The 24,812-nt window shown below is 44.2% G+C and overlaps 1 protein-coding gene across 6 annotated transcripts in view; it reads right to left on the bottom strand.

Moving 5' to 3' along the window:
- Positions 1–24,812, bottom strand: part of LOC128693506 (thrombospondin type-1 domain-containing protein 4) — a 624,956-nt gene that overhangs the window by 167,557 nt on the left and 432,587 nt on the right. Inside the window, exon 1 of one of the 6 annotated variants that reach the window (XM_070079707.1) lies at positions 612–840. The exons of 3 other annotated variants lie outside the window; for them this stretch is intronic. In XM_070079707.1, coding sequence (XP_069935808.1) covers positions 612–703 — 92 coding nt within the window. In that variant the 5' untranslated portion in view covers positions 704–840. Of the gene's footprint in view, positions 1–611; positions 841–24,812 lie in introns of those variants that run through there. 2 more of the 6 variants (XM_070079708.1, XM_070079714.1) reach the window with 2 other exon arrangements.

Raw genomic sequence — 24,812 nt, 5'->3', positions numbered from 1 at the left:
GCTCACACACACGCTCACACACACACGCTCACACACACACACATTCGCTGACAGACACACACTAGTATACAGTTTGGACGGGCAGAAAGATAAACTAACAGGCTCTAGGAACAGAGCAGCTAGCAGGTTGAGACAGACTAACCAGTAAACAAACAGAAATGCGGGCCAACAGACCGCGATAATTATACATACATGCGAACTCACGCAGAAGCAAATTACAAGTTCAGGAATTACTGTTGTGTGTGTGTGTGTGTGTGTGTGTGTGTGTGTGTGTGTGTGTGTGTGTGCATGCTCTCACACCACACAGATAGATAAACAAAGGAGCCAGTAATTCCGGTCACCTGAAAGTAAAGCAGTGGACTAATATATTCACTAGTAAGCACTAAACTCGCAGGGGTCATATAGCGCCTGGGGAATCGGATACAATTAGCTTTAACTTAAGGAAGAGAATTGTGGCTCAGATTCCTTGTTCAAATGGCGGGGCCAGGGGCTGAAACCTAGGTAATCACAAATGGAAAGTGTAGCCTCTGTGTAGACCACTTTCAAAGTTCCCTTAAACTAAATATAAGAGGTCCCTCCACTTCACCGACCTCACACGTCCAATACTCAACTTTCTTTCCTTTTCGTATATGAAGAGTTGTACCCGTGTAGATCTCTCAGATGTAGGCTCGATCCTACCGTCCTCCAAGTGCGAGGCAGACATGTTGCCTAGTTGTCTCTCCTTGGCTCGCTTCTTTTCCTCATTGCCTCGTCCTTTCACCACCGTAGCTGATCCTTCACACACACACAGCGATTAGTGAAGAGGCGGGGCCAGGCCGTCTCGACCCCTGCAACCACAATTAGGTGAGTACACACAACACATTACAACTTTAGTGCTGTCAAGAGATATCCTCTCTCTAATGAAGGAACCAGACACTCTTGTAATTTAGTGTTATTCATCTGTGGGTTCATGATGTCAGGTGTGCCTGGGAGGGGACGGAAGAGATGAGAAAGAGAAAGGATGAAGGAGAAAGAAACGGTATTAAATATTCTATCATGAAAGAAAAAACTCGAGCAAATAACATTTTTATTCTGAGTTCATTCTTATGCTCCATCCACAACAAACAATTACCTGCGCCCACATTACCAAATATTTCATCACAGAAAATTACAAACTTGAGCAAAAATTTCGAGTCTGTCGTCTTATTAAAGAGAGTGAAGCATCCTGTAATATTGGTAGATGTAGCACCACTGTCTCACCTGCTATGAGGCCAACTTAAGCACTTAGGAAGTTTGCGCATGCCACCAGGATCACACCTGCCTCGCTGGTTTATGGTAGACAGTGTCACACTGGCAGACTGCTCATTGTAACACTGGCAGGATTGGACTGTGAAACACTATGTTGACATAAGTACTGGGTATCTGGAAGGTGCTCTCGCACCCCACCTGGAGTGTGGATCAGGGAACCATGTTCCAACTGTATGCTGTCTTGTGTTGCTACAACTGGGAGTTTGACTGGTAGGTCAGCACTTCGACTTGCCTTTTCCTAAGTACGGGATACGTCATCCTGACAGATGGTAGTTCTCAAGTAACAAAATCCAGCTCTTATTGAACGGTTCCTTTGAAGTTCCGTAGCTGCTGAACCTTCACTGAAATGCTTGACGAAATCCTCGTTATAAGATAAGGTAACCTCACCTTGCTGGGATATCCAGTTTTGCTAAATAATCTTTCCCTCCAACCTTGTTTCAAAGATTAATATATCTCCTCCCAAGCCTCCACCTAACTCTGTCCCCTACCACCTCTCCTATCACGTGTTCCCCCACCTCCACTCCACATCCCCCACCACTAAAACCCCCACGCACCCACGTCCCCTCTCCCCCCCTCCCATCCACACGTCCTGCGCACTAATTATCGACCTTCAGCATGGCGAGCATAATTTAATGCATAATCAGTGGTGCATTACTTGGCCCGCTCTGGGCCTTGCCTCAGCCCAATCCTTTCACTTTCTTCTTCATCCCCGCTGCAATTAGGACCTCCAGGCCGGAAAGGGCGCCACTGTCATCACCGATAAGAGTCAAACTCTCTTATTTCAAAACGGAACTTTTGGCTCACTAGGCTCTGGGTGGGATAGCTTGCTCTTGCTTCTAGGTTTTAAATTCGCTATGAGTCGAAATGAACTGTTTGAGACAAATCTTTGTTCCAATATCCGGCGCACCAGCCTCTCTGCCCACCAGCCCACCGACAGACCCACCAATCTGCCGACAGACCCACCAACCTGCCGACAGATCCACCAACCCGCCGATAGACCCACCAACCCTCCGACCCATCTTTCTTCCTCTGCTAGGAATGGCACTCTCCCCACAGGTTCTTATTTGACTTAGAATCCAGCAGCCTTTTTGCATAAATGGTGGGGATATTTGCCCCTTTTATTTAAATTTGTTGATACGACCGCAGAAACAGAACAAATTATGGATAATGATTGTGGAATGTGAAAAAAAGACTTGTTTTGTTATTATGATCTATGTAACACGAGAGTAACTAGCGACAGTAACACGTTAATAATGATAGTGTATATTTGATGATGTTAGAAGTAAAATGTTTCATATACTGAATAACCAAACGGTTATTCAATATATGTAAATAAAATCCAATGCTCAACTGCTCCAAAGAAGACAACTTCAAGAAAATGACACATCAGAAGAAAATATGAACAAGAAATTTCATTGCCATCAACATTTATGCGCGTTAAATGCCGCTTTTCGTGTTGATAATCTGGAGCTGGATTATATTTCTTCCAGCATGATAACCTTACTCCTCCACAACCACCATAATGAGTTGACTTTATTACAGACGAAATATAGACCAGACTACAATCTTGCTGCATTAAGGACATAACTAAAGCAGACGTCATAAGCATCCAAATCAACCACATGAAATTAAGATTTTTTTTAATTACCTTCAGCTCGAGGGTAGTTGATGGGAGAGCACGAGGGGAAAGCAGTGAAGGGAAGGAACGAGGAAAAGGGAGTGAGTGAGGGGAGGAAATGGAAGCAAACTACATACATAAATGCAACACAACCATGGAGAGGTAGCAGTGATGGTATACAATACCGACACGATCAAAAAGACGCCTGGGTATCTTTGGAGATGCCCAGGGGTTGCACATGTCTAATTATCAACCCATAGGGAAGGGTGACTCGTGATATTGCCTGATGTGTGATTAAAAGGTAGGGACGACCCCACTCCCCTCCCCTGAAAAACAACACATACGCAATACATGAAATATATAGCTAGGAACAAGTATGTAAGAGTCAAGAGGAATATAAAGAAGCAACACAGATACAAGACAGAAGGCAAAATAAAGACATACACAGCTCCACTACCACTGCAGAAGAGAGATGACAGTACCAGATGAAGAGGCTCAGGAATGACGATAATAACGGAAGCAACTCTGTGCATTACTAAACAAAAGATTTCCCGTCCCCATGAAGAAACAAGGATCAGTGCTCGAGATTAGAATAACAAAGAGACGAAGCAGCAATGAGGAACCTACTAATAACACGAGGAGAGCTGTTTGATCATTCGACAGAGCTTAGCACAGAGATGCCACCCAACAGTATTATCATGAATTCCGAAAAGAGGAGTCAGTGACGTAAGAAAACGCTAATTAGAATATGCAGTAAGTTACTCGAATCGTACGAATTGCCAGGCTGCCAAAAGGCGGCCAATGTGGTATAGATATACTGTATGGAAGCCATACAGTATGCGTACTAGAGACCATCCCTGACATTGAAGGTGCAGAGAAGACAAGAAGATTGCTGGGACTTCTGGAGAGTCCAGGATTCATCAAGGAACACACACGCGGGTTGAGAGAAGCTAAATCCTTCCTCACGAAACTATTGGAATTCTATGAAAGGCTGACGAAAATCACGCCCTCTTTATTCTCATTCCTGCCACCCACTTCCTTCCTCTCCTCCCTCCTGACACCCACTTCCTTCCTCTCTTCCCTCCTGACACCTTCCTTCTTCTCCTCCCTCCTGACACCTACCTTCCTTTCCTCCCTCCTGACACCTTCCTTCCCCTCCTCCCTCCTGACACCTTCCTTCCTCTCCTCCCTCCCGACTCCTTCCTTCCTCTCCTCCCTCCCGACACCTTCCTTCCTCTCCTCCCTCCCGACACCTTCCTTCCTCTCCTCCCTCCCGACACCTTCCTTCCTCTCCTCCCTCCTGACACCTTCTTTCCTCTTCTCTCTCCCGACACCTTCCTTCCTCTTCTCTCTCCCGACACCTTCCTTCCTCTTCTCTCTCCCGACACCTTCCTTCCTCTCCTCCCTCCCGACACCTTCCTTCCTCTCCTCCCTCCCGACACCTTCCTTCCTCTCCTCCCTCCCCACACCATCCTTCCTTCCTCCCTCCCGACTCTCCTCCCTCCCGACACCTTCCTTCCTCTCCTCGCTCCCGACACCTTCCTTCCTCTCCTCTCCCGACACCTTCCTTCCTCTCCTCCCTCCCGACACCTTCCTTCCTCTCCTCCCTCCCGACACCTTCCTTCCTCTCCTCCCTCCCGACACCTTCCTTCCTCTCCTCTCTTCCTTCCTCTCCTCCCTCCCGACACCTTCCTTCCTCTCCTCCCTCCCGACACCTTCCTTCCTCTCCTCCCTCCTGACACCTTCTTTCCTCTTCTCTCTCCCGACACCTTCCTTCCTCTTCTCTCTCCCGACACCTTCCTTCCTCTTCTCTCTCCCGACACCTTCCTTCCTCTCCTCCCTCCCGACACCTTCCTTCCTCTCCTCCCTCCCGACACCTTCCTTCCTCTCCTCCCTCCCGACACCTTCCTTCCTCTCCTCCCTCCCGACACCTTCCTTCCTCTCCTCCCTCCCGACACCTTCCTTCCTCTCCTCCCGTCACCTTTAATCTATCCTCCCTTCCACTACCTTCCTCCGTAGTTAGGTATATATTATGTCATCCAAATTTCTCTCTCCCTCCCCCTCCTCTATCCTGTGTCCCAGTATACAACATCTCTTGCTCCCGCACAAGAGAAATTAGTTTCTCTTGTGTCTGGGATAAGTTAACCTGAGAAATAATAACTGCAGCTCTGCTGGAAGGAAACCTTTGAATCTGAAGAACAAAAAAAGTCACAATCCCGTGATTGGAACAATATACAAATAACCCGCATATAAGAGAAAGAAACTTATGACGACGTTTCGGTCCCACTTGAACCATTAACTAGTCACACACTAGTCATAAGTTTCTTTCTCCTATGTGCAGGTTATTAATGTAATGTACCTTGAAGCTGCCGTAGCTGCTAAACCTTTCAAGGAATAGTTGACGCTTTTCTCATTGTCTTATCTTCCAGCTAAGACTGACACATTTCAACACTGTGTATGAACCCCAACCTGAGTGACGGAATTTGGCAGGGAAACAGCTTTTGTTCCCACTGTATAATTATCATATTGAAGAGGATAGCACACTGTTGATGTATCCAATCTTACTAAATAAAAAAAATATTTCTTCCTTCCGCCTCTTCTCTCCTAATCACTTCCATCACCTTCCGTCACTTTGTCATCTTCCCTTATTTCTTCCTCTAGCCTTCATTCCATTCATCCTTCCTTCCGTCAGTCTTCTTTCGCTCCTCCTAGTCCTTTCTTTTTTACTGTCTTTTCACTCTATTCTCTTTCCTTCCTTGTAAGTCCCTCTCTCCTTCGTTCTTTCCTTGCAAGTACCTCTCCTCCCATAATCTTCCTTCTTGCAGTTTTCTTCCTCTCCCTCGTCCTTTCTCTCTTCCATCACTTTATTACACTCACATAACGTTGATGCAGAGTTCATAAGTAACCCATACTCTGGTGAGGAACCTTGTGGCAACGTTTCGCTCCCTCCTGGACAATTGTCAAATCACAACTGGTGCGCGAAAAGGAGAAAAGGCTAGATGATAGGTGTGGAGGGGGAGAGGAAAGGTAGTACTAGAAGTAGTGGTGGAGGTGGAGGAAATAGCAGCAGTAATAGTGGAGTCTAGAAGCAGTAGTGAACAAAATAGTAATAATAATAATAGTAATAGGTAAGAAAGAGAACAAAGAAGCACAACAGGTGAACTACTAGTCCACTGCTACTACGCTCTCTAGTATTACTTCTATCATTAGCACTATTACTACTACTACTTCTACATCTAATACTACTACTACGACTACTACTACTACTACGACTACTACTACTACTACTACGACTACTATTATTACTACTACGACTGCTATCGTTAATTCCTCTACTGTCACTACTACTACTTCGTCCCCTCCCCCCTCCCGATCTGTCGTGTGGCCCTCACTTGTAACCTAATAATGGTCCAGGATGGACCGAAATGTCTTTAGAAGGTTCGTCTATTGACTGAAGCTTATTTGTGAATTATTCCAACCATGCGAGCATTCTTAAACTTGATATACATAAAAATGATTACGTAATAATATACTTCTTAAAGATGAGTGCTGGACACATGGCCTGTGTGAGGACTAACCCCGTGTGGTGTCAGCCTGCACAACATGCCCCTCATTGCAGGTGCCTTGAGCTGAGAAATAAAAGCTTCCTTTCCTCGAATTAAGAAAGTTGCTTCCTGTTGACCAAGTCCTGTATGACAACTACGGGTGTGACACCTCCCTCTTAATAGTATAATAAATTAGTATTATTATTATTCTGTAAAACGTGTATGGTCATCAACTCGCATCTTCACAGTCCTGGCTAAGTACGAGTTCAGGTTTACAAGTGTGCGCGCCCGTGCGAAGTTGCCAGATCCTCTGTACCACCTTACACAAGTTGGGATTTGCACGATATTGTGATATATCTCATTTTAATTATATATATTCTAATGTTTTTGTTAAACATTCGATGTAGTGTAAAAAAAAAATGTGCCCGATACGAAAGATTTGTGACAGGTGACAGGGATTATGTCTGTTATTAGTTAAAATAAAATACATATAAGCAAAGTATAATTCATATGGCCTAGCAAGATATTACAAGGCATCCTAGCAGGATATTACAAGGCCTCCTAGCAAGATATTACAAGGCATCCTAGCAGGATATTAAAAGGCCTCCTAGCAGGATATTACAAGGCCTCCTAGCAGGATATTACAAGGCCTCCTTGCAGGATATTACAAGGCCTCCTAGCAGGATATTACAAGGCCTCCTAGCAGGATATTACAAGGCATCCTAGCAGGATATTACAAGGCCTCCTAGCAGGATATTGCAAGGCATCCTAGCAGGATATTACAAGGCATCCTAGCAGGATATAACAAGGCATCCTAGCAGGATATAACAAGCCATCCTAGCAGGATATAACAAGGCATCCTAGCAGGATATTACAAGGCATCCTAGCAGGATATTACAAGGCATCCTAGCAGGATATTAAAAGGCCTCCTAGCAGGATATTACAAGGCCTCCTAGCAGGATATTACAAGGCCTCCTAGCAGGATATTACAAGGCCTCCTAGCAGGATATTGCAAGGCATCCTAGCAGGATATTACAAGGCCTCCTAGCAGGATATTGCAAGGCATCCTAGCAGGATATTACAAGGCATCCTAGCAGGATATAACAAGGCATCCTAGCAGGATATAACAAGCCATCCTAGCAGGATATAACAAGGCATCCTAGCAGGATATTACAAGGCCTCCTAGCAGGATATTACAAGGCATCCTAGCAGGATATTACAAGGCATCCTAGCAGGATATAACAAGGCATCCTAGCAGGATATAACAAGGCATCCTAGCAGGATATAACAAGCCATCCTAGCAAGATATTACAAGGCATCCTAGCAGGATATTACAAGGCCTCCTAGCAGGATATTACAAGGCATCCTAGCAGGATATTACAAGGCATCCTAGCAGGATATAACAAGGCATCCTAGCAGGATATAACAAGGCATCCTAGCAGGATATTGCAAGGCATCCTAGCAGGATATAACAAGCCATCCTAGCAGGATATTGCAAGGCATCCAAGCAGGATATTACAAGGCATCCTAGCAGGATATTACAAGGCCTCTTAGCAGGATATTACAAGGCATCCTAGCAGGATATAACAAGCCATCCTAGCAGGATATAACAAGGCATCCTAGCAGGATATTACAAAGCATCCTAGCAGGATATAACAAGGCATCATAGCAGGATATTGCAAGGCCTAGCAGGATATTACAAGGCATCCTAGCAGAATATTACAAGGCCTCCTAGCAGGATATTACAAGGCATCCTAGCAGGATATTACAAGGCATCCTAGCAGGATATAACAAGGCATCCTAGCAGGATATTGCAAGGCATCCTAGCAGGATATTACAAGGCCTCCTAGCAGGATATTACAAGGCCTCCTAGCAGGATATTACAAGGCATCCTAGCAGGATATTACAAGGCCTCCTAGCAGGATATTACAAGGCATCCTAGCAGGATATAACAAGCCATCCTAGCAGGATATTGCAAGGCATCCTAGCAAGATATTAAAAGGCATCCTAACAAGTATTAAGGTTTTACGATGGAACGGAGGACATCCTAGCAGATAATTGAGATGGAGGATGAAACATAGGGCATCTTAGCACTTTATTATGATGGAGCAGATGACGTCTTAGCTGGTTATTAAGATGAAGGAATATTGAGCAAAACTCCAATATACAATAACCTCACTGCAAGGTTATGTATGTTCTCTACATGTATGCCTCCTGCTACAGTCCTGACACCCTCTGCTAGCACTCCTTTCCTTACTCTACCCCCTCCTCTCTTGCATATTTCCCCACACATACCTGCCTTTCTTCCACACTACCCCACCCTCTTCTTCCACACCACCCCACCCTCTTCTTCCACACCACCCCACCCTCTTCTTCCACACCACCCCACCCTCTTCTTCCACACCACCCCCACCCTCTTCTTCACACCACCCCCACCTTCTACACCACCCCACTCTCTTCTTCCACACCACCCCACCCTCTTCACACCACCCCCACCCTCTTCTTCCACACCACCCCCACCCTCTTCACACCACCCCACCCTCTTCTCACCACCCCCGCCCTCTTCACACCACCCCACCCTCTTCTTCTACACCACCCCACCCTCTTCTTCCACACCACCCCACCCTCTTCTTCACACCACCCCCACCCTCTTCCACACCACCCCACCCTCTTCACACCACCGCCACCCTCTTCTTCACACCACCCCCACCCTTTTCTCACCACCCTACCCTCTTCTTCACACCACCCCCACCCACTTCTTCCCACCACCCCCACCTTCTTCACACCACCCCCACCTTCTTCACACCACCCCCACCCTCTTCACACCACCCCCATCCTCTTCACACCACCCCCACCTTCTTCCACACCACCCCACCCTCTTCTTCACACCACCCCCACCCTCTTGTCCCATACTTTCATCACTCTCTTATCTTCCCACATTTTCACCACCTTCTTCCTCACAGTATTCTGACTGAGGGAGCCGTCAACTTAAAATCCAAGTCAGCGAGCCATCAGCAGGTAGACATCAAGTAACAGAAGTAAGAAATATCACAAAAAAATCAGAAAAACGCTTTTGTAAGGAAATTTGGAGAGAAGTTATAAAGAGAAGAACAACAAAACTAAGGTGTTAGAAACCAGGAGAGACTGAGCTGAGACGCCAGGGTAGAAGTTCCTCAAGATCTATTATAAGAATAGTCATAAGTGTTGGCAGTAACATTAAGGAGGGTCTTGAATTTGTATCAACTCAAACTAACAGATGTTTATAGGCTGGGCTAGGCTATGACCTCTTAACATTAGTATTGTTAAAGTCATTTAAATTATGCGATGCGGTTCTGGTCTCCACATTAATGAATGAGCGTAATGCGTTGAATGATATACAGAGAAGCATTAAGTTAATATGTATGAGAACTCTTTCCTACAAAGATGGACTGAGAACCCACACTCTCTTGAAAGATGTATGATCAGAAAAATATTAACGAGCTCTACAAATATAAGATAAGCATAACTGATGGACATATATATGAAGCGGTGAAGTATCTAAACCAAGGGAAAACATATTATTATTATTATAATCAAGGGGGAAGCACTAAACCCGTAGGATTATACAGCGCCTATGGGGGGATGGAAGGCATTCAGGCTTAATTCAGGGAACTGTAGCACAGATCCCCTCACCAGCGTCTTAAGACTATCTACAGTACGAGGGTCATTAAGACTATCTACAGTACGAGGGTCATTACTAAGAATAAGGTAAAATTACACGTGTGTTAGCTAAAAAAAAATAAAAAAATCATTCCCCTCCCTTTCTGTAGTTACATTCATCAGACACCTTTTGGCACTCTTCTTGAACTGGTTCATGCTATGACTGGCTTTGACGTGTGCGAGCAGTCTGTTCTATTCCTTTATTGCTGTTCAATAAAAGGTGTTTTGAAGCCTGGCCACTGACTTTGGGTACTACAAAGTTGTGTTCTCTCCCATAGTACTATGATTGCTTTGGTTCCCAACCTTGATGCTGTATAATCCTCCGGGTTTAGCGCTTCCCCCTTGATTATAATAATAATAATCCCAACCTTGACAGAATTGGCAGCAAGACATTCTGAACACTGCTTGTGAGCAATTTTATAAACATGATTTAGCTTCATTCGTTTTACTCTGTCTTCAACATTCAGCATATCCAACTGCTGTAATTCATCCTGGCCTACATGCTCTCTTGGACCTAGGTCCAGGATGAATCTTACTGTTTTGTTCTGGGTGATTTGCAGTCTGTCTTTCAGTTTTTTTGTCAAGGTAGAGTACCATGAAGAGCAAGCGTAATCCATATGACACTGTTTAAGGGCTAGACATAGGGTCCTGCGAGCCTCAGTAGGTAGACACTGTGCTTGCCTCTACAGGAATTTCAGTCTGGCATTCGCTTTCTTTACTACACTGTTCCCTATCAACTCTCCTGACATGCATGGGTCAAAGGGGATTCCCAGATATTTTACTGAGGAAACTGAAGTGATGGGCTCTCCATTACACTGGACATTAAAATTATTTACCCTTCTCAATTTGTTCAAGTTTAATGACTTCATGTTTAGATTATATCAAAGCTCTGGCTTGGTAACAAGAGTTGTAGATAGTCGGGATACACTGCCTAGTAGCGTTATTGAAACAAATAATTTGCATGACTTTAAAAACGAGTTGAATAGTTTCTTCATTGAGAATGGTCGTATGTGTAAGGCCTGATAAGCAGTAGCTGTAGACCTGTCTACAGCCCCGATGGAAGGATACCTTAGCTACTAAACCCATAATACAATTCTTAACAATATCCTCATCGCTCTAACTGAAGTCTTCCAGGTTAGGCTGACAGATTTCATTATCTTATTTTAAAAACCATCCGGAAAAATGGGCGTATTCGGGAAGGAAACTTTTTGTTTAACTTTGTAAAATGTATAGATCAGGGTAACCCTATAATGTAGTATCTCTAATTTTGATAAGTCTTCCTTGTTCTCCTTGTTTTTGTTGTCTCTTTTCTTCCCTTTGTGTAGAAGGTCGTTCTAGTGCAGGAGACAGCAGAGGATGGAGACGCTCTTAATAGCGTGTTCAACAGACTTCGAATGAAGAGAAAAACATATTAATAGGAGCAGAAAATGTTGTGACATTAGATCTCTCTCCTGCCCTTACACTCCCCTCCACAGAATTCTTTTCCCCTCTTTCCCAACTCTCTCTCCCTCCCACACTCCCATCATTTTACACCACTGCTCCTCCTTGTACTACCATACATAAATCTGAAGGTTATTTTCAGGTTTGCCAAAATAGTTTGTTTCTTCTGGTAATAATGTTGTTGTTTATAATTGCTCGCAGATTCCTATTGTCTGACATTATTGACTATTGTATCACACAAGCTTTACATTCTTCACGAAATGACTCTAAGATATCTACATCTCCATTACATATCTCTTGTCATTATTACATTGCATCATATGTTTTATCTCTCTACTACGCAGGTTACTGAATCACTAACCTGGGTGTAATTTAGGCCAGATGAGTGGTAGATGCTCGGTCCTCTGTCCATTAATAGCGGCACAGAAACACTGTTCTTACGGCCAGTCTTGCGTCACAAGGGATGTGAACATTTTGACATTTACTGTTGTGGCCTCGCGAGCCTTGTTGTATCTATTCATAAAAGTGTTTGTATAATTTTATGTTCGTCACATCCTCCTCTAGTTCCTACCACTTCTTTACCCTGAGATACTGGATTAGTGAAACTGGAGTAGTGTTAAGTAATAATTTTAGGATTTAATTTGTCTGAAACGCTCTACATTATCTGTAGTTTTCCGTTAAGTTTGTAATACATGTCACATATATAACCATTATAAGATTTTTGGAAAACAAAAATTTAATTTTCACTTTTTCTGGTTTCTGTGTCCATGGATCTCTCGCTTCCAGCATTTGACATACAGTAATCTTGTTTACCCAGATCCTCTTCTCTTTCAGGGTAGTCAGTTCTTTCATTTAGTCTTTCCTTTAAGCTTTTGCCTCTCAGTTTTGAGACAGTTCTTGTGGCAAACCGTTACATCATATCGAGTTTTGGTGGATAATTGATTAGGGAGGGGGAAGAGGGGGAAGCGAGCTCTACGCTGGACCTGCACGTTGTACAGTTGGCTTTATACAATCTGTCTGAATTGTTTTAAAGGTCCTTGAATACATTTATCACATTTGCAATTTCAACATATCTCTCCAAGAATAAACGGTTTATTTATCTCGAATGATATGTTCGGCAATAAGTTGACTACCCGATCCTCCTTTCACTACTAAATACTGGTTCCCACCTACGAGGCTGTATTCCGTTTCTGGTCTTTCATAACCTGTCTCAGTCTTCATGACCTTGCATTGGCTCGGGTTGAACTTTAGGAACGACAGTATTTGTTTTACCATTGCATCCTGGGTCATGTCTCTTGTCCCTTGCTCCAGTTCATGTCGCTAGTTTCACATCGACAGAAAACAGGGACACAACAGAAATTATTCTTCCTGGTAAATTATTTACATATACCTTAACCTTGAGGGAACCCCTTGGTCACACTCACACTTCAACACCTCTGCCCTTACTGATACACACACACAAAGATGATTGTGTGTGTGTGTGTGTGTGTGTACGTACACGTATATACGTATACGCACGCGCGTGTGCGCCTGCTAGCCATCAAGACGCCGGCAGAGTTATGGCTCCCGGTGTGTCAGCGTCAAAATATTATCTTATCCTCGACTTGCTCCACATTATAGTTCTCCCCGTGTTTCCCTTTTTATGAAGACGACGCAGCCATTTAACGCCGGAGCGGCTATAAAAATTAGCTTTACAGCGTGACGTAGACAGTATCTCGCGGCGGAGTTTAGACAACACTGTCGCCACACACACACACACACACTCCCTCTCACCTTATTACACACATATATGAAGCTTTCTATGACCAGAGCTCTTAGTATAATTTTGATGGGCTCTGCTGTTGACGTATTGCCCTTGTCGATGAATATGAAAGGAGGATGAAGAAGTAAAGGTATAGAGGAGGAAAAGAAGTAGTTGTTTGTACATGTGCTACTGGTGACACCCTGACACTGTGAGTTACCCGGTGTTTTATATCTGTCAGATCATTGTAATAAAACTCTACGGGAAGGAATGTGACGTTTTCTCCATTATAGTCAAGATTCACAGACTGGGTAAAACTTGTATAGTTAGAGAAACCTCCGCCAGGTGTGGAGGTGTATCCCATCAGGTGTGGAGGTATTCCACCATGTTTAAGGTTCCTCCACAGACATCTGGCGTAAACGTATTCGCTCCAGTAATCCTCAGACATAAAGTGGAACACATGAGTATAAGAGGTGAAAGAGTAGACCAGTGAATACCAGACTTCAGAGTCTGTGATCACTGGTCAAAAGCAGACTACCAATATTCCCTAGGACATTTATATAATCCCAGCACTTGACTCATTCAGTATTCAAGGAAAGACTGGCTTTCTGGCAGCCCATTTTGTTGCCAAGATGAAGTCCCAGTCCAGAGAGAGACAACCTTTCCTGATAGCTGCAAGAGCACTGTCAAAATCATCAGACAAGGAACATGTCCATGTCCGCCTTATATCACTGGATACAATGGTTTTGATTTGAACGAGGTCAGCTCAAGATCGCGACATAGTTGTATGTTTTAGCTGACATAACCGCTCACTCTTCTCTACAAAACGTAGCGGAAGCTGACTAATATAGTCTCCGTTCAGTTAATTGAGACTGTCATTGGCCAGTAACAATAGATCATAAACTAGCGACAAATTAAGGCCTAATACTCCTCTGCTACTGTGTAATCAACAATATGATTTCAGGGAAGGTCACACTAGAGTCTCTTTTCCTGATTTTTTCTACTAAATGGCGCTAATCACTCGATGGATCCACGAGGAGCTGTTGTACCGGGCACTGCACTTCATATGACACTCCTAGTAAAGCAACAAGCATTAGCACTTTGTGATTCCATTATACACCTTTGCGATTATCTTGTATATCTACTTCTTAGGGTAGTTCTTAATGGAACAATCTGAAAGAAATTCAGTTCGTACCAGAGTACTATTGGATACCTTATGATTTAATGCTTACTCGATTACCTCACATTCTCCAGGCGATGTACAGACCTTACGAGACTAACACTAATGATATTTCACCGAACATGTAAACATGAATTAAATTTTTCTACGTTCTCCGATACCCACAGTCTGATCTTCGCCTATACAGTAGAAGTACCAATTGCCCTGAGGTACGACACTCGCAAACCAGCAGTCATATCTGTCGAGTAAAAATTGTTGGTACATAACATTTGCAGCTAAAACCACAGGGTGATGAAGATCCCTAAACAGCAAGATGATTTGAGAATGATAGATGGAGAGGATAACCAATCGTCTCATACTTGCTCTACACAAGTGACTGCAAAAAGTGTAAAATCAAAGTTTGATCGTACCCCGAGAGTACGATCAAACTCTGATGGTACCAACTAACCCCAACTCTCACACTTAAGTGCATTCTCTTGGATAAGCTACCCACACCCTGTCTTCCACTTCTGAACAAGGTAGAGGGCAGCTCAAAGCATCTTACTCTGAGGCCTCGACCCCACTTGGTGGACGTAACCATCCTGAAGTCAGCAACACTGGAGAGGTTTTGGTGGCTTAGTTTGAGATACCACAAGACGGGCAGCCACCAGTAGATTCACTAATTGTACCTTTCTTAAGGATATTACTATCAGCGATCATTTATTTCTTAACTCCTGTAGAATGTTTTCACAACGAAGGCTAAATAAAATCTCAGTTACTTTAAACTTAATTTACAACTTTAATTCAACCCTATAACAAGAGTCAAGCTGTGATATGCGCCAAGTAAAGTTAATTTCGGCAGGAAAAAAGAGACCGGGAGGAAGGGAGCAGTAAGAGAAGGAAGGAGGTGAGAAAAGATGGCGCAAGAGAAGGGAGGTAGGGAGAAGTAGAGAACACGACAGGTAATATGTTGGTGTGCCAAACTAAGCAAACTTTAATCTAGGTTAGTTTACCTTACATGGATTTATCCACTACGGCTTCAAGACGCTTACCTTCCATAATCTATTTTTAAAAGCAGCCTTTCAATTTTTCAACGACGTTGCCAACTGGAGCCTGTCTATTGCAACTGCAGCCTGACTGTCTGCAACCTAAATGCAACTTATCCATATTTGCAACCTGTTTACATACTGATCGTCATACCACTATCAACTGATGTTGAGTATATTATAGTTAATGTGAACTGTTTTTAATACTTTTATTACTAATTATCATGTATTACAAGTCAGCTTTCTTATCTTTATTACCCTTAAAACATAGAGTGATGTAATGAAACTTGCCACACTTATATTCAGTCAATTTAACGAGTGTTAATAAACGCCATCTTACGTTTTTGTGGTTTCCCCTCAAGACTTCTGTTTACTGCCAGGACGGTGCCTGTCTGGATCCAGCATTGTAAGACACTTGTTAGCATGTCAAGTTTTGAGTTCTTACTCACCAAGATTCTCACTCACAAAGGCTATACCACAGAATTCTAGTTCACAAACTGGAGCTCCGTCACATATGTGACAGCAGTTCAAAGTCATAAAGGTGATGATATACTCACAGTTGAGGTTTCAACATAGTATACAACTTTAACTCTCGCCAGAACGCATCTCAAGTCGACTCTTTCATTTGAACTGCACAGTTTTAATGACAACCAACTTTAGTTTTTTTTTTTTGTTTTTTTGACATTTTATATTACGCAGGACTGTGAGTATATATGCGTTTGTTCATGTACATAAACATTAATATAAGCAAACAATATATAATGCAATTAAACCACAGTTCATTATAATAATTATTGAAAATAATATATATTATAATCATTATTAGAATTATTATTGGTATCAAATTCTTATAAATATTGTTAAGGATGTGAGGGAGAGTGTGACGTGTATACTGATACAGACTGAGGCAGTCCTACCATATATAACATCAGGGATCTATACATTCTTGGCGCGTCAGATATAGCCATGTTTACGGCTGGCCAGGTTACCTATCTGCGGGGAATTTCATGTAAATCATACCAGAGGGAAGTTATTGAAATGGCTGCCAGCCGTCCCTCACCTCTGGAATGTGTAGCCAAAGTTAGCTACACATTCCACCGAGTAACACGGAGCCGTCATGGGGTATGTGCGTTTTCTGCTTGTAGTAGATGGCAAGGACACCACTAAAACACACACAACTCTCTCTCTCTCTCTCTCTCTCTCTCTCTCTCTCTCTCTCTATTTCTCTCTCTCTCTCTCTCTCTCTCTCTCTCTCTCTCTCTCTCTCTCTCTCTCTCTCTCTCTCTCTCTCTCTCTCTCTCTCTCTCTCTCTCTCTCGCTCTCTCTCTGCAAGCATCACTCAAGCGTCGCCTCTACAACACACACGACAGAGCGCCTCAAAAACATGGGTCGTCCAGATTTACTATGAACAGAGATTTATGACGCCAAATTGCAAGGCTGGATTTTAAGCTCTGCACAACGAGGAATGATGGAGTGACTGGCTTTGACCTGGATATTGCTGTACCGTCACTTGGATCTTGCTGTACCGTCATATGGATCTTGCTGTACTGCCAAATGGATCTTGCTGTACCGTCACTTGGATCTTACTGCACTACCACATGGATCTTGCTGTACCGTCACTTGGATCTTGCTGTACTGCCACATGGATCTTGCTGTACCGTCACTTGGATCTTGCTGCACTACCACATGGATCTTGCTGTACCGTCACTTGGATCTTGCTGTAATGCCACATGGATCTTGCTGTACCGTCACTTGGATCTTGCTGTACCGTCATATGGATCTTGCTGTACTGCCAAATTGATCTTGCTGTACCGTCACTTGGATCTTACTGCACTACCACATGGATCTTGCTGTACCGTCACTTGGATCTTGCTGTACTGCCACATGGATCTTGCTGTACCGTCACTTGGATCTTGCTGTACTACCACATGGATCTTGCTGTACCGTCACTTGGATCTTGCTGTACTGCCACATGGATCTTGCTGTACCGTCACTTGGATCTTGCTGTACTGCCACATGGATCTTGCTGTACTGCCACATGGATCTTGCTGTACTGCCACATGGATCTTGCTGTACCGTCACTTGGATCTTGCTGTACTGCCACATGGATCTTGCTGTACTGCCACATGGATCTTGCTGTACTGCCACATGGATCTTGCTGTGTCTGAACATAGAATTGCTCATGTTGGTAAAACAAACTAGTCCTGAAACAAAGATTTTTCAAAAAGAGAAGAAATATAATGAATTTCTAGATTTGTATTTGTTGCAGTAACATGGAATACGCATTTTATATTTTGTCCCAAATATATCGTATCAGCCTCACTTAACCTTGTTAAAACTTAACGTAATTTAGCTTAATCGTATCATACATATGTTAGGTCAGGCGAAATGTAGCTAGCTAATATTATACTATCACCATTGAAATGTGTTTTGCAACATATAGACTGATTTTCGGTGAGTTATTGTAATAAATAATTTACACTCAGCTTGTTTTGCAAAACAACCATTGCTGTATAAACCAAGATAACAAGTTCTGGCTGGAAAGCGCGACATGTACACAGATCAAACAGCAAGAGAAATTTAGGTTCAAAAGATACTGTTTGTTTGTGAACGACAATATTCATCCTAATGGTACAAACGACATTACATTTCGTAACTTTTCGTATTTTTTCATTTGTTTATAATGAAATTCACTCTCTGGACTACATGTTAAGGAGGAGGGGGGGGGGATGACCTAAATCTCAACGTTTCTTCAGTGAAAGAATGCGAGTCGCTGATTATTAGCAAAGTGTTTACCCAACACACACACACACACACACACACACACACACACACACACACACACACACACACACATATATATATATATATATATATATATATATATTATAGGCGCCTCATTAATTTGCACACATATATAAGGGCTTCCCTTCCACTGTTACATTACTTGTCCGTAAATTAAACTGGGTCTCTCTCTCTCTCTCTCTCTCTCTCTCTCTCTCTCTCTCTCTCTCTCTTATATCTCAAATCTAGCACTTTACTTTCATTGTTTATGATAAAAATATCAAAAGAAACAAAAACGAGCCGTTGAACATTAAATATTTTTCCGAAAGTGTTATTGTGTGAAGTACTGAAGCTATAACTGGTTCAGTGTGCCGTTGTTTGCTTTCTAATGTTTGTGTCTGAGTTTGCTGCCTGATGATGCTAGTTTGTTGATAAGAAAATACACATTACAGCAGATGAAGAGAGGGAAGCACGTATTACAGCAGGTGGGAAACAGCAACACGCGTTACAGCAAGTGGGGAGAGGAGCACATTACAACAGGTGGGAGACAGCAACACATTACAGCAGGTGGGAATATGGAGTTAAAAGAGCAATATATTACCACTATAAACGCTAAACGTGAAATTGGTTATCAAAAGGCAATCAGCATATACGCAGTTTTAATTTCGAACTTTAAATATAAAGACTAATGGATGACATTCAGCGTCACCAGGTACAGTGGATTTCATATATATAGTACAGTGTATATATGGTACAGTGCCCCGTATGTGTGGTACCAAGTCATCCCTTAGTGTAGTACATGGAAAAGAAGTCCTTATTTGAGCACATTGTTAATGGTATGACTCTTGGGACTTGTGGGGTGGGGGTTTGAATGGTCTGTTGCCTACAGTAGATATGAAGCTTTTTTAGGATGTTTTATTGGGGCAACGGTTGGAACCATTAGGATCTTTATTAAGTTAGATGTGGCTTGACAAAGAGCTTAACTAATTTACATAGGTACATTATCTGGTGTTTATTTAATGTTTAATTAATGTTTTCTCTTATGATTATTATCACAAGTGATGCTTTTTATTGTTTGAAGCTCAGATTATGTCTAGACATTTTGAATGTAGACTCTGAGAGAAACGGTCTTCGCTCTGAATTTTGTTCAGAGTTTTTCTAAAACAAAACTACACTTTACGCACACATATCTAATATTAAATAATTTTTGACTTAATTTCTCTAGCTCGTCATGTTGAAACTGACAACAATATAAGCACTAGCTAACTCAGGTGTGAACTTGCCGTATTCTGCCTTTGAGATAAAACCACTATGGAAAGATTTGGGACTTAGTTTTTTTATGCATCTGTCATGTGTTGACAGACTGTGTATTTAAATGGAGTACACTATACTTGTGGTTGACTTTGACTCGTTTGGGTGTTAGGCTTCACTTAGGTTTGGTGTAGTGAACTCGGTTTCCTCACTGGTGTCGCTCACCCTGAGGAAAAGATTTTCTTCCGTATATTATGTTGCAAGTGATTTTAATATCTGCACAGCTTTGTGGACTAAGCCTATTGTAGGACTGAATGAATTTTGTATTTGACTTCCTTGTTAATATCTATAAACGGTATTTTGTGAACTTCTCCTTTGACTCGATTGTATCTGCGCACGCAGTGTGTTGACTTAGTTTTGTGGGATTTGCACACGTTGAAACTTGTGCGAGTCCTCTGAGTATTAATGTATTGTTTATAATTAGTTTGGTGTTGGATTTAGAATAATTATCAAATGTGACATGATTAATTTGCATTTGACATAAAACTGGATAAACGTTAAAGTATAATTTCAGTTATGTTCAAGATGTTTTTATTCAGTAAATATAGAGGCATTTTATGTTTCTTTAGAAAATCTCCAGACTGGTGATTAGACGTAAGATATTCGACATCAAACTGTGAGTTGGTCTGCCCGAAATAGTCCTTGTTTTTTAAGCAAAGGCAAGCATATCTCACATTACATGACCAGTGTTCATTGTTTGGTACATGGTACAGCGAAGTCATTATGACCAATGTTCACTGTGCAATAGATGATGCAAGGCACTCATTGTAACAATTAACGTAGCTAAATCTTCTGATGAAATGTCCGACCGTCCAGTATGATATTAATAAATAATTTTATTCATGTAATTAGTTTTTATTATAGTTATTTTGTTTATAATAGTTAGACATCTATAATTATATAATGGTAAAAGTTAGGTTATTGCGGCTGGGTCAAAAGCAATACCAGCTACAATATTTGATACACTTTCCCACGAGGAGCGATAGTGTTGAGCAGACCACTCTCCAGGGAACATAAATAATAGTGAAGGAACCAAGAAGGAACAGAAAAGAAGGTTGAGAAGCAGGAGGTGGGGGAGGGAGTAAAGATGAGGGAGAAAGAAAAAGCAAAATAGACAAGAAAAGGGACGTTGAGATTAGAATAGTAAAGAGGGGAAAAAAGGGTAGAGGTGGTGCAGCGGTGGCCAACCTGCAAGCAGCCTGTGTGCGTGTGTACACATCCACTGCTGTCACACTTGTTGCTCGCCTTCCACTCTTTCCTTAAACAGACTACCCCTTAATGCCCCTCCTGCCCCCTCCCACCCATCTCTTACCCCCTCCCGCCTGTTTCTCCTCCACCCCATCCTATCCTCACTCCAACTTCCCTTCCCCCTCCCAACCTTCATACAACACCTCTCCGTCCAACCCCCTACCCCTCTTCTTACCTCACTCCGTGCTCCCCCTCCTTCCTACTCCCTCCCCTCCTTCCTACTCCTTTTCCTGAGGCTAATGAGCACTAACGAGAGTTTCTTTACTCACAACTTGTTGAGTCACAAACTGTCTGTGGCTCCTCCTTAATTCTTTCCAGGAAATTATTGAGGTTTTTCCTTTACACCCCTTGTTGTATTCTAAATTATTGAGGTTTTTCGTTTACAGCCCTTGTTGTTGTATTCTAAATTCAGTCAGATCTCTCTCTCTCTCACTAACACACATTCACGCACGCATATACAACAGGTCTAGTGTCTAATCGACATGTGCCTAGGACAAAATGGTAACTAACACACACACAGGTGAACAAGACAGGTCATTAGGGATGAAGAGATAAAATATATTAGCATAGAGACAAAAGACATTCAATTATATGTGGGGGAACCAGCACTGGGGAGATAATATAGGGGAGGTAGCACTGGGGAGATAATGTAGGGGAAGCAGCAGTGCGGAGAAGGCAGCAGTGGGGAGATAATGTAAGGGAGGCAGTAGTGGTGGTCTGTGAGACTGTAATATATAGAGATGAGAGTGCTGATTCGCATTTATAATATATATAAAGCATTCCTCCCCTTCCTCCCCTACTCTGATATCCTCTTCCCTTCTCCCCAACCTCCCTCATCTACTCTCCTCCCACGTCTACCCTCCCTTCCCCACATTATTCCTACCCAAATTCTTCTCTCTCTTCTCCTCCTCTACTCTCAGCACCCTATCTACTAGTCTCAGCATCCTCTCTTCTACTCTCATCACCCTCTCTACTACTCTCAGCATTATTTCTTTTACTCTCAGCACCCTCTCTGCTACTCTCAGCATCCTCTCTTATACACTCAGCATCCTCTCCTCTCTTCTCAACATCCTTTCCTCTACTCTCAGCATATCTTCTATCTCAGCACCCTCTCTACTACTCACAGCACCCTCTGCACTACTCTCAGCACCCTCTGTACTACTCTCAGCACCCCTCTCTTCTACTACTTCTCTGCACACCACTAAGAGCCTGAACATCTCTCTCAAGAATTATAGTTTTTCTCCTGAGACAGAGATGGTGGTAGTGAAGATAACCACTTTGAGACTTATCATAAACTTACATGTAGGGGAGAGACGGTGGGTGTTGGGGTTGATGGGGGTGTTCAGGGTGGATTGAGAGTAGTGTTGCTGGTTTTAGTAAAGTGGGGTTAGTGTTCGAAGGGACGGGGGGGGGGAGGGATAATGGTAATGGTGGTGAGGGTACGGCGGGGGGTGGTCGTAATGGTAGGCGTATTGTGTTGTGGGTTGTTTTGATGTTGTGGGATGAAGTGGTTGTTGTGGGTGTGGGGTGGTTGTGGTGTTGTGGGTGAGGTGGTTATGGGGGTAGGGGGGTTGTGGTGTTAGGGTGGGGTGGTTGTGGTAATGTTGTGGGGTGAACTGGTTGTGGGGGTGGGGTGGTTGATGTGGGGGTGAGGTGGTTGTGGTGTGGGTGAGGTGGTTGTGGGGGTGGGGTGGTTGTGGCGTTGTGAGGAGGGTGGTTGTGGTAATGTGGGGTGAACTGGTTGTGGGGGTGGGGTGGTTGTTGTGGGGGTGGAGTGGTTGTTGTGGGGGTGGGGTGGGTTGTGGTGGTGTTGTGAGGGTGAAGTGGTTGTGGTGGTTTTGTGGGGGTAGGGTGGTTGTAGTGAAGTTGTGGGGTAAAGTGGTTGTGAGGATGGGGTTGTTGTGGTGTTGTGAGGGCGGGGTGGTTGTGTGGGTGAAGTGGTTGTTTTGGTGTTGTGGGGGTAGGGTGGTTGTGGTGGTGTTGTGGGGGTAGGGTGGTTATGGTGTTGTGGGGGTAGGGTGGTTATGGTGGTGTTGTGAGGGTGAAGTGGTTGTGGTGGTTTTGTGGGGGTAGGGTGGTTGTGGTGGTGTTGTGGGGGTAGGGTGGTTATGGTGGTGTTGTGGGGGTAGGGTGGTTGTGGGGTGTTGTGGGGGTAGGGTGGTTATGGTGGTGTTGTGGGGGTAGGGTGGTTGTGGTGGTGTTGTGGGGGTAGGGTGGTTGTGGTGGTGTTGTGGGGGTAGGGTGGTTGTGGTGGTGTTGTGGGGGTAGGGTGGTTGTGGTGGTGTTGTGGGGGTAGGGTGGTTGTGGTGGTATTCGAAGTGTTGAGATCAAGGATGAGGTAGTTTTTTTTTTTTGGTTGTTTTGGTGATAGCAGTAGGGACGGTAATGGTGGTGAGACGGGTGGTGGTGATAGCAATACTGGTGGAGGGAGAGGTGGTTGCGGGAGGGAGGGGTAGTTGAAGGAGGGAGGGTTGATTGAAGGAGGGGTGGTTGCAGGAGGGAGGGGTGGTTGCAGGAGGGAGGGGTGGTTGTAAGTGTGAGGGAGGGAGGGGTGGTTGAAGGAGGGAGGTGTGGTTGCAGGAGAGACAGGTGGTTGAGGGAGAGAGGGAGGGATGATTGCAGGAGGGAGGGGTGGTTTCAGGAGGGAGGGGTGGTTGCGGGAGGGAGGGGTGGTTCCAGGAGGGAAGGGTGGTTGCAGGAGGGACAGGTGGTTGAGCGAGGGAGGGGTGATTGCAGGAGCGAGGGGTGGTTGCAGGAGGGAGGGGTGGTTGCAGGAGAGACAGGTGGTTGCGGGAGGCAGGGAGGGGTGGTTGCGGGAGGGAGGGTGGTTGCAGGAGGGACAAGTGGCTGGGAGAGGGAGGGGTGGTTGCAGGAAGAACAAGTAGTTGCGGGAGGGAGGGGTGGTTGCTGGAGGGAGGGGTGGTTGCAGGAGGGACAGGTGGTTGCGGGAGGGATGGGTGGTTGCAGGAGGGACAGGTGGTTGCGGGAGGGTGGGGAGGTTGCAGGAGGGACAAGTGGTTGAGGGAGGGAGGGAGGGGTGGTTGAAGGAGGGAGGGTGGGGTTGTTGCGGCAGGGAGGGAGGGGTGGTTGCAGGAGGGACAAGTGGTTGCGGGAGGAAGGGAGGATTGGTTGCGGGAGGGAGGGAGGATTGGTTGCGGGAGGGAGGGAGGATTGGTTGCGGGAGGGTGGGAGGATTGGTTGCGGGAGGGATGGAGGATTGGTTGCGGGAGGGATGGAGGATTGGTTGCGGGAGGGAGGGAGGATTGGTTGCGGGAGGGATGGAGGAGTGGTTGCGGGAGGGAGGGAGGATTGGTTGCGGGAGGGATGGAGGATTGGTTGCGGGAGGGACGGAGGAGTGGTTGCGGGAGGGATGGAGGAGTGGTTGCGGGAGGGATGGAGAAGTGGTTGCGGGAGGGATGGAGGAGTGGTTGCGGGAGGGAGGGAGGATTGGTTGCGGGAGGGATGGAGGATTGGTTGCGGGAGGGATGGAGGAGTGGTTGCGGGAGGGAGGGAGGAGTGGTTGCGGGAGGGATGGAGGAGTGGTGGTATTTTCAACATACACTGAAATCGTCATTACTGTTTTTTTTTGCCAGCTCAGGTTCGCAGCAAATATAAAAAAAAAATTACGTATCATTTTACCATCATCAGTAAAGCATCATGTAATGAATATGGCGTTGTTTTTTAATAATTTCCTTTGTATGGCTTTTTATGTATACATTATAAAATATCTTTTGAAATTTCAATCAAACATTTATTTTAACTTAACCCACAGTTTTAAAAAATGTTGAACATGTAACACACACACACACACACACACACACACACACTAGAGAAAGTGCAAAGGTTTGCAACAAGACTAGTCCCAGAGCTAAGAGGTATGTCCTACGAGGAGAGGTTATGGGAAATCAACCTGACGACACTGGAGGACAGGAGA

Source organism: Cherax quadricarinatus, unplaced genomic scaffold (assembly GCF_038502225.1).
Source record: "Cherax quadricarinatus isolate ZL_2023a unplaced genomic scaffold, ASM3850222v1 Contig5, whole genome shotgun sequence".
NCBI classification, from domain to species: domain Eukaryota; kingdom Metazoa; phylum Arthropoda; class Malacostraca; order Decapoda; family Parastacidae; genus Cherax; species Cherax quadricarinatus.
Note: the sequence above shows the minus strand (reverse complement) of the source record. Positions and strands in the feature narration are given on the sequence as shown.